Genomic DNA, 13,028 nt, shown 5'->3' on the forward strand with positions numbered 1-13,028 from the left:
CTTCTAATCATTGTCTTTTTTTTTCTTCTCAAGTATGGGATCAGTTAGGTTGGCGGCCTGCCTTGCAGACGACCAGGCACTACACGTTATCTTTCCTTTAACTACTTTGCAGAGACCCATCGTTTACCTTAAACGGCTTCGTAGAATGCTCGCAGTTCAGTTTTAAAGGAAAACAAGTGATTGACAAAGCAGCTTGTCTCAGACTGGTTGACGAAATGTTACCCAGAATTCTGTTGAGGCGTATGAGTGTTTAGGCAGTTTGTTTTTTTTTTCCCCGGGGATGGGGCGTGGGTTTGGGTGGGGGGGGGGGACTCGGAAAAAGATATCGCTGCGGGGAAATTTGAGACATGGTGCTCATTACAGAGAGAGTGGTTCACGCTGCCCACTCTACGCCAGTTGTTTTGACCCGTGTGATTCTAATAGTTGGCGCAGTGTTCGAAGACGTATTCTAGCCCTTTCTTTCAAAATGCCGCGAGATCACCGAGTCATCGGAGAATTCCCAAGATTTCTAAACCATTACCATCGGCACCTGGAGGGAAGTGGCGGAAACGGGGAAGGTCTTGACCTCCCAGGAACATCAACATCATCATCATTAATTATTAGCTGCAGGTATTCCTATTTTCCCGCACAATAATCGTCTTCGGTTGCTGGGTAATGTACAATATTTAATCAATATTCTGGCAATGATTTAATTTCGTAGCGGTATATCAGACTTCCCCGGGCTCATAAGAATACACTGTTACCATCATCATCATCGTCATAATCTTGAGAGTCAAAGGCATGTGTCGTTGCACGATCTTTGCAGTATGTCATACATGAGAACTGGCGCGTTTACCTGCTGGACAATCCGAATGTCATTAATGTGGGCCGGGTTGTGGGCACTCTTCGTAATGCGTCATGTGCTCATGTGTAGTAATGTTGAATCCATATGGATCTTGCAATGGAGTGGAAGGGGGGTGGATGGGGGCCTGGTATGACGAGAAATTACATCGCTGTCACGTGAGAGTTGTGATGTCATATTACAGCGTCGTCACGTGACTAGGTTTGATGGCACATCACGTCGCTGTCACGTGACCTGGTATGACGTCACAATCACATATGATGACAGCACTAATTATAGTAATTAGTTTTAGCGTTACCTAATTATATTAATTAGCAATAATTAAGCATGTGACGTCACTGTACTCGTCGCGTGATTCGTCGGCTCGTGACGTCACATGGTGCCGTTTCTTGCGGACACTTTTTTTGCTGATATGACCTTAAAAGTGAGCCATCTAATGGTTTCGCATTAATAAAAGAAGCCGCTCGCTTCTACACAAACATTAATACAACGTTCCTCTGTTGGTGCACTACAGTCGCAACTTAAGTGTTTTCGAAGGCAACATACAGAGCACTGAAAAGAGCATTCTCGCTATGCCGGATAGAGCTAAAAAATCGAAATATACTGATATGCGTCTGCATAACCGTCGCATTGGAAAGTACATCTTTATATGCTGTAACTATTCTCAAGCCTGAAAAGACTATCGTGAATACCTCCTCCCCTCCTCCAATTTTCTGGTAGATGGTGTAGAAGGTCTGTGTTTGTCAACTGCCGGTTCGTGCGTGAATGAGCGCGAGGCTTCCAGTACGAACAATTATACACGAAGCAGGTTGCCAAATATTGACACATATAAAGTACTCACCGACGTACTGGTGTTAACCGCGTACGGGACACTTCTGCCCGCAGACCATATACTCTCTGCGGGTTCATCCCAGATTATAAGCTTCTCCTATTGCGTGCACATCAATAGTGTCTGTATACACCTTATAAAATAATACCCTCATCATTTTGACTTTCCTGTCTCACAGGATTCTCAGAATTATTTTTAACCGAAAAACTTCTTAATCACTTTTTGTTTTGTTTTTCGTTTTGTTTTCTACGGTCGAGCAGCCGACCTCAACCTCACAATTTGAGGTTGAGGTGAGGTTGAGTGAGGTCAACAGTGGCCTCAGGAAAAGTGAGGTGAGGACGTCTAAGGAGACCTCAACCTCAATGGACCTCAACGGATGAGGTTGAGGTTGAGTGAGGTCGGCAAATTCTTTTTGAGTTTAAGGTGAGGTCCAGATTTTTGAGGTGAAACGCCCACCTCGGGTCGTCAGTGCTATATGGTTCATGATATGACTTTAACACGGTAATAATGTCGCGCATGGTTGCCACTGCTACTGAAATGCCACTGATCAAACACAAATAGTCACGATATACCCCATGAATGATTAGCTGTTTCGTGGCTAAGAGGAAGTGTTCTCTGCATCATGGTCCGGGCTAGAGCCTCCGGTTCGAATTCGGTTGGGCCTTTGCCGGAGGGCGGAGATTGAGGTAGAGTAGCTGCCCCACAGCCAGTAGCTTTGTAGGCATGTGTAAAAACTGCGACTATGAATAAAAACTGTGGGCCCTTCCCCTCACTCCCGCGCCATTTGCAAGCAGAAAATTGCTACGAACGCCGTTACACTCGTTTTTACATGCTCAATTTTAACGTTTGTTGCCGCTTTAGTGGCCCTGTTAACCTTGAGTGTTAAACCAGGCATCGATACATTCCACAAAACGTTTTGCTGTCTTTATTTCTTTATTCTTTTCTGTTCCTAAGGCAATGTCATGAATTGTGTTCCTGCTTACAAAATAAACATGCGCATAATTTTTCCCCCATGACGTTAGCCTTAATTATCTGTCGTATGGTACTGATTCTTCTGCAACACTTATTTATGGAAACGTTCTTCGTCTGCGCATTAGAAACGTTATAACTATGCGTGATCGCCACCGGACTCCATCACAACTCATAGTGAGAGTGGACAGCGTTTACCCTCTTCGCACTGCCCACAATACGTCAAGACAGGATTTAAGCTACACATAGTTTAGTGTAGTGCCAAGGTATCATGTTCCGCCTGGTAAGATCCCTAATATGGAGGAAAAACGCTAAGGCGCCCGTGTGCTGTGCGATGTCAGTGCACGTTAAAGATCCCCAGGTGGTCGAAATTATTCCGGAGACCTCCACTACGGCACCTATTCTTCCTTTCTTCTTTCATTCCCTCCTTTATCCCTTCCCTTACGGCGCGGTTCAGGTGTCCAACGATATATGAGACAGATACTGCGCCATTTCCTTTCCCCAAAAAAACCATTATTATTATAAGATCCCTAAAGTACACTTTAGGTCTCCTTAAGGTGCTTTTTATAACGTACGTAGGGTACGTCAGCAAAATCGTTAAAGGAGTTTGAGAAGTCAGCTTCGCTGTTCTGTGGCTTATATACCAACAAGGATTCTGGGCAGAACGAGAAGAGAGTTATCGCATTTTCAGTAAGAAAGCTGCCACAACCACACGTGTTCTAAGATGCGAAAGGAGGAGCAAATTGTGAAGATATTGAGGGCACTAAGTTTGGGTTGAGTGACCATTAGTTTGTAGCTTGAAGTTGGGTTATCAGCGTTATTTGTGAAAGATTGTTTTGCGGCACACTTTTTTTATAGTTTCAAGACAAATTAATTGTGTTGGTCGGCGCTGTTAATTTGCAACACTGAACTTTCTTTCTCAGCACTAGCCTAAACATGTTCAGTGATGATCCATCAACGATAGCTGCAATCAGAAGAGTACTTTTCTAGTCGTACTTTTTAACGCAATGGCGCTGATGGTCCCGTTCGGCTGTAAACCCGGCGTCGGCGTGATTGAAAAATCCTGATTGGTGGAGAGGGCAGCGTCGCAGAAAAGCAGTTTCGCTGAAAAGGAAAAAGGCAGTCAAGTGGAGTCGAAGCGCAGTCCTTAAAGTCCCTAGATTAGCTAGATCAGTGACTTTAGCAGTCATTTGGGTCGTGAGCTGGGCACGCTACCTCCACACTATTGAGGAACGTTCGTCCAGAGGGATAAATGACTGCCTTGAACGGGCGCGCACAGCACAGAGTAGTCGAATTATTTTACAGGAACAATTTGCGAAATGGGGTCACTAATTAGAGTCACCAATTAATAAGAACGATGATGTGTAATAAAGCAGTATGTGATGGCAGCAAGCGTGTCGATGTCTCCGAAAGGGTGCGCCAGGGGACCTCTAAGCGACCTAGGGAGATTTCAACGCTACCATATGATACTCTTAATGTGAACTTAAGTGTCCCCAAAGTTTTTGTAGCAGGGGTAAATACTCAGTAAGATGCAAGCGATAATCTGACATAAATTCAAGGTTTCTAAAAGGGTAGTGTACGCACGGTTAAAGGTTGATGCAAAGCAGAATATCAGGAATTAACTCATATGCACCTCTTTATGGCCATGCTGCAGATCTAATTCCACGAAATAGCACAAACACTTTCGCGATTGTTGCGATATGCGGTACGGGAGGAAATAGGCGCATCAAGTCCCCGCGCCTCGTGGAATCCTGAATACTGCACTAAGACTACAATCATTTCTTAATACACAGCCTTACACCGCGCAGAAATAGCTATTAAAGCGGCTTGACCAAGCAACGCGAAGGTTAAAGTTACCGCGTCCTTGCTACAATTTGAGACCTTCAGCTGAACTTGAAGGCACATAAAAAGGCACCTTCGATGTAGCGCCTCGCTTCACACTGGAAACTTGCGCTACGCCAACGAACAGGTAGAAGCAATATGCAAGGGAACACTGGAGCACGTGGCCTCCGAGCTTCATGAAGCACTGCCGAAGAAGGCCAATAAGAGTGGGCAGCAAAGGAGGAGGAGGAAAAACTTTATTTATATTTGATATTAAAATGTGTTATTAGCGGTCGCGGGCTGCATTCTTCATCTTCCGATGAGTTATTGCAGCCCGTCTTAACAGGGTTGGGGCCCCTGGTCCAGGGCTCCACTGAGGTATGCCGCCAGGTAGGCTCTCCGCACCAATCCGCGCTGGACGGCCGGGTCCTCGCTGGAGAGCATCCCCTCCCACTGTTCCGCACTCGGGTTTTTGTTTATTGCAGCTAGATCCTTGTTTTTCTGACACACCCACGTTATGTGCATTAACGTGGGTTTTTCTCCACACCACGGAAATTTGATGTTGTATTGCGTGGGGTAGATTTTACTTAAGGTATTTAGATTGGGGAAAGTCCCCAACGCCGGTTGCAGCAAAGGCGCGTGCCCAACAAGCATGGTCGGTTGCTCTTTCCGCGCATGCACCTGGCGCCGCCCGTTCTCGTCGGCTCTCGACGGCAGTGCTTCATGAAGCGCGCAGGCCACGTGCTCCCGTGTTCCCTTTCATATTGCTTCTACCTGTACACTGATCTGCAGGAACAAGACGGGTGGCTAAACGTGTTGAATAGAGCTTATTCAACTGCCTCTCTGACCAGCCTCCACGCGCTCTTTTCTTTTGGAGGGAATGCAAAATCCGGGCCCCTCAGCTCGGTGCAGCTGTCACAGCTCATAGCACCTATCAGATGAAGCAACCTGTGCCATAAACGCGCCATACATGCAGCAAAGTGGCGTGTGGCGATGCAAACAAAACTGCTTGTCGTCCGTCTCGCGCCGCGCCGACGTGGCCATCGGCCAGGGTACAACTCCCAGGGTGCATCGCGACGGCAATATCGAAGCGCAGTCGCGCAACTGCTTGTGAAATCAGTCTATTGCAGAAAGCCTCTCAAGCAGCCTCTTTTCAGGCCTATTCTTCTGTTATGTATCCTCATCCCCCCTGCAATAATGCCTTCGGGCGCTGCAGGTATTTCCAATAAATAAATAAATAAATAAATAAATAAATAAATAAATAAATAAATAAATAAATAAATAAATAAATAAATAAATAAATAAATACACGATGCCACGCTTGTTAGTTAGACGGCGGCACTCCGCGGTACACAGACTAATTCCAGAGTCAAAATAGACCAATTGGGACTTCGAAAAAAAATCGAGGATCAATTAAAAACCAATTTGAATCAATTAGACACCGTTTGGTTCTGAATGCGCTTACAGAATAACGAAATGGTCTTTTCTTTTTTTTCGTATAGGGCTGCACGTAACATGTGCTACACAGTTTGAAAGAACTGAGGGACTGTCCACATGCCTAGATTGCGGCGGCACTCAACATCTACAACAGACAGTTTTGGCATAGCGGAGGCGTACTGGCATTGATGTATACCCGATTACCGAACGCCGGATGCGCACATGGAGCGGCCCCACCTAGCCCCTCCCCTGTCACCGCGCGCGCGCAGGAGGCGCCCGCTAATATACGCCTGTACCGGTACGTCTCCGCTGTGCTAAAATTCTTCAATACCATGTAGGTATTTGCATACTACCCCGACCGACCGCGCCAACGGCCGAGCTGATCGAGCGGACAAAGACGGCTCTGCACTCCATCCCTGGCACCCCGGGCTAGGGATGCGCACGCTTCGAAATAATGCAGCCTCCATCTTAACGTTTGTGTAAGTCACGGCCTGGGTCACGGCCGACCAGTCTTGGTAGTCTTTTTACGGAAGCGCGCAATAGGCTCAGCGACGCACACTTACTGGGCAGCGCGGAGTGTTTATGCTTATAATGTCAATGGACGCGGGCAAGCTATTCTTGGGGCTTCAGGGGGTCCGCTGGAAACGGTCCAGTACACGTGCATCGGAGGGAGGCGCGATTTGAAGCTGCGCGGAAAGAAGGCCGGTGAATGGCTGCGCGCTACTGCGGTGCTTGATCGGCGCTAGGATAAAGAGGAGGCCCAATGACACACACTCTCCGCGACCTCTTCGACCACAGTTGTATCGCATAGCTCTGAACGGAATAATTTTGCAACAGACTTCGTTCTCTGCGAGATATCGTGTTTTTGACGCTTACAACTCGGTCCTTCTGTATTTTCCGGACAGGAACTGGAAAAGAAGAGTGCACCACAATTGTACTCTAGTCTGTCAGTGACATTGAACAGAATAATTCTGCGGGATTTAACGGTTCTCATCCCACGATATTCGCGGTCGATACAATTATACCTGTCGTTTCATTGTAATGCCACTAAACTGTACCGAGTGCGCTAGTGTGCCAGGGAATTTTGGTCAAACCCTTGCAGCTGATTTATTGCTTCCAATGAAAAATGGAAGGTTGCATTCATGCACGGTTGAATGGTGTGCTTTTTTGTTCGAGGACGCCGCATTTTAACGCGGTAGCGTTAAATACCCCGTTCACCAGAAAATTCTGTGCCAGCGTTGTCGGCGTTGCGAGGGAAAAATAACGAGCATGGACCTGGCAGGTGGTCCCCAGAGAGCAACCAAGGAGGCAGGTTGGCCACCTAGGTCACGTGACCTTGCAGTGTCATCACAATTTTCCCAACGGATAGTGAGCAAACTGCCCATCGTGGCAGTAAAATTAACGGTCGCTCGGGAGGAGTGACCTGTGTCGCACAAATTTCACCGCTGGGAGCACCTGCCATCGCAGGGCAGTGGCGCATCGCTTAACCGCTGCACCACTGCGCTAGGAAGGGTATGAGACTTCCAGGGATCTATGAATGTAATGTAGAGAATAACCTTCTGCATATTAGGGAATAACCCACTACGTTATCGAGTCATACCCTTAAGGCGGAGCTTACGTGTTCCCTCCGAATTTTTTTTTTAGGAAATTCCTCCACAGATCCCGACTTTGCAGCCTCCATTTGTACAGACGTATTATGTAACCTGTATTTCGCTAACATGCATTTAAACTAACTTTGACTTCGCCAGAACTGTCTAGTTCCTTGCTCCGAACATACATACTCTTGCTTCCAACAACTAACATGTTAGGAACAACTTTTTGTTGCCTTGACGGTAATTTCTGTATTGATTAGCAAATTAGAGCGAAACAAAAGTATGCTGAAGCTAAGCCAAATTTAACAATTAAAAAAAAGACGCCATTCTAGGAGGAACGGACGGCCTGAGAGAACATGCATTGAAGACGGTGAACCCACATAAGGATTCTACTTAATTCATATGGTTATAAAGGCTCAAATTTGGGAATAGAAATACTAACAACCCAACACATAGCTCAATAACGAAAAAAAAGCGTATTCTTGCGAAGGAAAGGGCAGGAAAATTTGTGACGAGAAAAACAAGTGAAGATTTCGAAACCGAAACCTATGCCTCGCGCTACTGGCGAGACCGCACCAACATCGACAATTTAACATGGCGCTGCTCTGAGGAAAAACTTGCGTTGAAATGAACTCGACAGTGATGATCGAAGATGGCTTTACTCTTGTGAAGAGACGAGGAAAACCGAGCAGAAAAGAAGCTAAGCGTTTACTCGCTCCTGCTTCTACTGAAGACGACGCAGGCCCACACGAAAGCGTGGTGCTTCGGCGCGTCTCCGAGGCAGAAGCGGACCTGCAATCATCGGCGTACTTCGAAAACTTTCTACACGTGCTTACGAAGTGCTTGAAAGTGGTGCCTGGTGATGCTCAAGTATGTAATATTATTTGTTACGGTCTCGGCAACTTCGCCGCGTGCGTCAGTGCGAGGTTCCAGTTCGCGCTGCTCATCTGTATTCGGCGCCACTTTTCCCCCGTTTCGGTGGAAATCTACGACCCAGCCTTCACGGAGAATGAGCGGAAAATCCTCACGTCGCTGGGATTCACCGTGCTTGAACGCAACGAAGAAGGGAAACGCAGCGTTCGCGACCGGACACTGTTCTATATGCCGCACTGCGGTACGCCCCTATACAATAGTGTGCTGTGGGCAAACTGGGATGCGAGTTCGCTCAGCAGTGTTGTCATTTTTGGGAACAGCTTTGACACCATGTGGACGAACAAGTTGGACAGTGCCCTTCGCCAGAAGTGTGCGTTCTTGGTGAACGTGCGACCGGCCGTGCGCGAATTTGCGATCGCGAACGATTTCAAGTACTCCGACGTGTTCAATGACCTCGCCTTGCACGCTTTTGACACGAGTGCGCTGCATGCAGACGTGTGGAACTCGAAAGACGAGCCTGTATACAGTGGCGATGACGAGATTACCTTGGCTCTCGAAGAAAAGTGCAAGATTTAAGTGCTCACTATAACATATTTGCCCTGCTACCATGCTGTCATGAAGCATTGAACTGTTGTAAATGCTACCCGTTGAGCGCTCATTAAATGCTTTGTTTTCTTTTCTCTTTTTCATTTTGTCAACTTTACGCACGAAACCTTATGCGCATTTCTTGGGCTTCACTGCTCCAAGGTGTGTCGCGAGTCCTTACAGGCCAAATCCATGACGTACGGAGCAGCCCGAAATGATGGAGATGCCCGTACATCTGTGTAATTATGGTTAGTATTATTCTCCGTGGCCTAAGGCAGGCTAGCCGCTTCAGCTGCCTCCATCCCAAGGCCGCCGAGATCAGAGACTCCTCCTTCCCGTCTGCCGACGCGCAATTGTGTCATGTGGTCTGGCGCCCTCTCTCCTCTCGCGTGCGTCATCTCGGGCGAAGGCCGCTAGGTGGCTGCCGAGTTCATCAGAGCGGCCGAGCATCGTCGCTGCGGCAGCGATGAGTATTCGCCGCGGTGGTCTGTGACGATCGCTGTGTTCTGGGGGTGCCTGCAGCGTATCAACCATGCAATAGCCAGACCAGCCGTAGATCAGTAACCTTTTCCTTATTTTTTAATTCAAAATTTGTTTCATTAGCCTCATCCCCGTACCCCCCAACGGAAAGCGTCGGTGAAGCTCCCCAACACTGCAACCAAGCCTAGCAGCAGCAGCCAACTCCCCGCCTCAGGATGGTGGTGCCTTCGCGGACGGCTTCTAAATTATTCCGTGTTTCGTTTGTGAGTCGCAAAATCTCGTCGTTCAGTGACACTCCCGTGCACAGAATGGATAACAGCAGCTTACGAACCACCAGCCTGCTAAGGATTTTCGCCTGCGTCCTGGTACTACTGGTAAGTACTGGCGCCGTCCCGATTTCGCTTCTAGGCCTAATCTGTGCTGTTTTGACCGAGTTTTACGAGCTGTGTTACGCTGGTTTAGCGGCGCGATTGAAGCGCTATCCTAATGTCTTTTTCGGAGCACTGAGCTTGTCATACGCGTATCCATGACGCGCTGCTGCCGTTAGCAAGCAGTGCTGGAGATAAGACATGGAGCGCTGTTTCGCGTCCGTGCTCAGCTCGTCGCAGCTTGGATCGTTCTACCGCTGCGCGTTTGACACTTTTTACCTCTCAAACTTTACCGCGTGAATTTGGAAGTTTTCTAGCGTATACGTGTAATGTTGGCGGCATGAATTCGTTTAGTTCACATGGTGTGCCGGTGTCGTTAATGCCAGTGTTTTAAGGCGATTGACGCAGGCACGACAAATCTCGCGTTACGAAAGATTTGCCCCTCGAATTTCAGACGTTTCTGCAGTGCCGTTTTATATGAAGAATAGCTTCATGCTATTCATCGCGTTCTGCGCACAGCTTTTATTTGCTATGATGACAAAATTGATTAACTTCGTGATGTAATAATCTAGCTGCGCCGATTGCTTCGTCTCTTTTCTTGCAAGTCATAAAATTCGTTTGGCATGTCATAAAATTAATTTTTTTACCTCAAACAAGTAGGGGTCGCCTCGTTGGCAGCTGCAGCAGTCGCCGTCCTGTTCCTTTAGTTACTGTTGTTTAGCTCTGAACTTACCTTTAACGTTCGTAATGTGCCATCCGTCGTCAGCAATACTTGAAAAGCAAAACTGAAAAAAAAAACTCTGCTTCGTTCAACGTTGTGTTTCGGCTCTATTTGCGGCGGAGTTTCAGGTGTACCGAACGCGTAGCGCATATCAACATCCTGCGAGGAATGGGCGCAGTAAATAATGTGGGAGGAAAAAACCTGATAGCACGAAAAGTGCCATCCACGGCGCTGTGTGTGGAAGGTAGCCAGGCTTCCAGGCGCATTTTTTGTGAGCCGGTGAGGTGGTTCAGTGGTTATGGTGCTCAGCTGCTGACCCAAAGACGCGGGTTCGATGCCGGCCGCGTCGGTTGCATATCGATATAGGCGGAATGCTAGAGGCCCGTGTACTGTGTTCTGCCAATGCACGTTAAAGAACCTCAGTTGGTCGGTATTACCCGGAGCCCTCCACTACGGCGTCCCTCATAGTCTCAGACGCTTTGGGACGTTAAACCCTATAAAGCCAAGATCAAGCATTTTTTGTGTGCTTGTTTCGTCATGATTTGGACTACCCATCTCCATTTGTGGTGTAAACATTCTGGGCCGTACAGCCATTACCTTTTCTAGTGTATTGTAGATAATTATGGTTCCTCCGTTCTAGATGTTGGTTTCTGCGTTTTCTGTCGTCGATTCCATTCGAGCAGCTATTTGAACCATCTGCAGGTTCCTTATGCGATCACGTCGCAGCATGTACCCAGTAACCGCGACATTTATGAATCCTTCGTGTTTTCTTTGTCCCCTTAATATATTCCGCAGGTTCAGTGCCCAAAGCTGGTTTGCTTTTCCAAAACTGTTATAACAAGTTATAACCGGTTCCAACCATAGCAGCGCTTTTCATCGTGACCTAGTGCATTTGTAGGAATTGCTGTTGGCACATTTGGTAAAGGTGCTACTGTGCTGTTGCTACATTTTCGATTTCACTGTGCATTATGGCTGCTTACAGCGTGAACTTCCGATGAATAGAAGCTTGGCTGACATGGTGGCATTGAAAAATTGCTCCAGCACAACATACTATCATGTGCACAGTTACCTGCAATGCGCAGTAAGCAGACTGAGCTTGCTTCATGAGCAGTACCCTATCAGCTCTGGTACCAGATCAGAGATCATTTGTTTTGAGTCTGGTTTCCTGCAGTGTTCTCACTTGTATGGTAGTGTGTGTCAAGCTTCATTCATTTTCTGTGATATCTTCAAGTGAGGTGCTGCCAGCCCCAGCATGTTGCAGGTCATAGTTAGTGTTAAAGTATTGTTATGTGAGGAGCGGCACTGCTAAATTGCAGTTTCTGAAAGGCGGTTAGTGTTTGTTTGTTGTTTTAGCTGATTTCTCATTTTAAGGACGATTTTAATGTTACAATCTCCAGAAGTAACCGGTGAAACCAGGAACGTTTTTTTTTTGCCTTTTCACAACTTCGTGGTATGGATTTGGTACTGCCCCAACATCACTTCTAGTTGCCAGTAATGGCGCTGACAGAATGAAATGTAGTTGTTCTTCAGGAATCGGTCCGTGGCCGTCCATTATTTTAACAGCATTAATTTGCTTGCTCCCGGATTCATTTGCATGGTGATGATTGTACACGTTAACAAGAAGGTGTTAATACCTCGGGCAATTTGCACTTCTGGCTGGCGTGTCAGTAACTTTGTTGGATGTTGCTGTAATTGATATGAGTCAAGCTATGTAAGCTGCTTCTGCTATGCAACTAGTGCTGCTACTGCTGTGCATTTGGCGTGACTGCCTTTCTTACCAGCCTGTTGTGTAGCATGAGTGGCAAAGACCAATTGCTGAGTATTCATAATTGTCTATCATTCCTGAGAAGTGCAAGCTGAATGCATAGCGTTCAGTGCTGCGAACAGTTGAGGTTATTTATGCAGAAATCCCCTATTTTGTGCAGATGCAATCTTCACTAAAATGGCTGTATCTTGATCCGTCTGCAGCTGTAATATGTGCACTAGTTAGTGCCTCCATTAATGCACAATTTCTGAGGGGGAGATTGCTCTGTTTCTTTTTCCCGTCCACTCTCAAACTGTTACAGTACTATATTTACCTTTCATAATTGGATAGTTGCAGAAAACAAACATGTGCATGTTTACTGGGTTGAATTTTTGCATGCTCTAGGTGGACACGAAATGAAATATTTCTTTATATTAAAATAATTCACATTAGGAAATGTGCAAACGCGAGCAGTTTGTCAAGAGCACTCGAGCTGTATGCTGTAGAGCAAATGAAATGACATCTTAATGCAATTGCTTCACAAGGGGCAAGGTGCTTGTGCCTGCATGGTATGTGTGTGTATCCAGCCTTGCTCAAGCCAAAATATCTGTGAAACTCAGTACCTGCGTTAAAATTTAGCCTTTTTTCGTCCGCAGAGCACTGTTTGAGCGCTCTAGGCAAGTGTGCTCACCTCTGTACTCGATTTCCGTAGCTAGGAAGTTGCACTCATTCTTATATATAGACTGGAAGTGCATGCGCGCGCCAATG

General features: G+C 46.8%; 2 protein-coding genes across 8 annotated transcripts in view; both read left to right on the top strand.

Moving 5' to 3' along the window:
* Nucleotides 1-8,081: 8,081 nt before the first annotated feature.
* Nucleotides 8,082-9,047, top strand: LOC144130412 (SRR1-like protein). Its single transcript, XM_077664337.1, has one exon. It carries the CDS (start codon nt 8,117-8,119, stop codon nt 8,936-8,938), a length of 822 nt encoding a protein of 273 aa, XP_077520463.1. The 5' UTR covers nt 8,082-8,116; the 3' UTR covers nt 8,939-9,047.
* A 323-nt stretch (nt 9,048-9,370) lies between these two features.
* Nucleotides 9,371-13,028, top strand: part of LOC144128531 (NPC intracellular cholesterol transporter 1-like) — a 119,081-nt gene continuing 115,423 nt past the window's right edge. For 5 of the 7 annotated variants that reach the window (XM_077661981.1, XM_077661982.1, XM_077661983.1 and 2 more), the window contains exon 1: nt 9,380-9,801. In XM_077661981.1, the coding sequence (XP_077518107.1) occupies nt 9,643-9,801 (159 nt within the window). In that variant the 5' untranslated portion in view covers nt 9,380-9,642. Of the gene's footprint in view, nt 9,802-13,028 lie in introns of all 7 variants that reach the window. The other 2 variants (XM_077661979.1, XM_077661980.1) reach the window with 1 other exon arrangement.

This window comes from Amblyomma americanum, chromosome 4 (assembly GCF_052857255.1).
Source record: "Amblyomma americanum isolate KBUSLIRL-KWMA chromosome 4, ASM5285725v1, whole genome shotgun sequence".
NCBI lineage: Eukaryota > Metazoa > Arthropoda > Arachnida > Ixodida > Ixodidae > Amblyomma > Amblyomma americanum.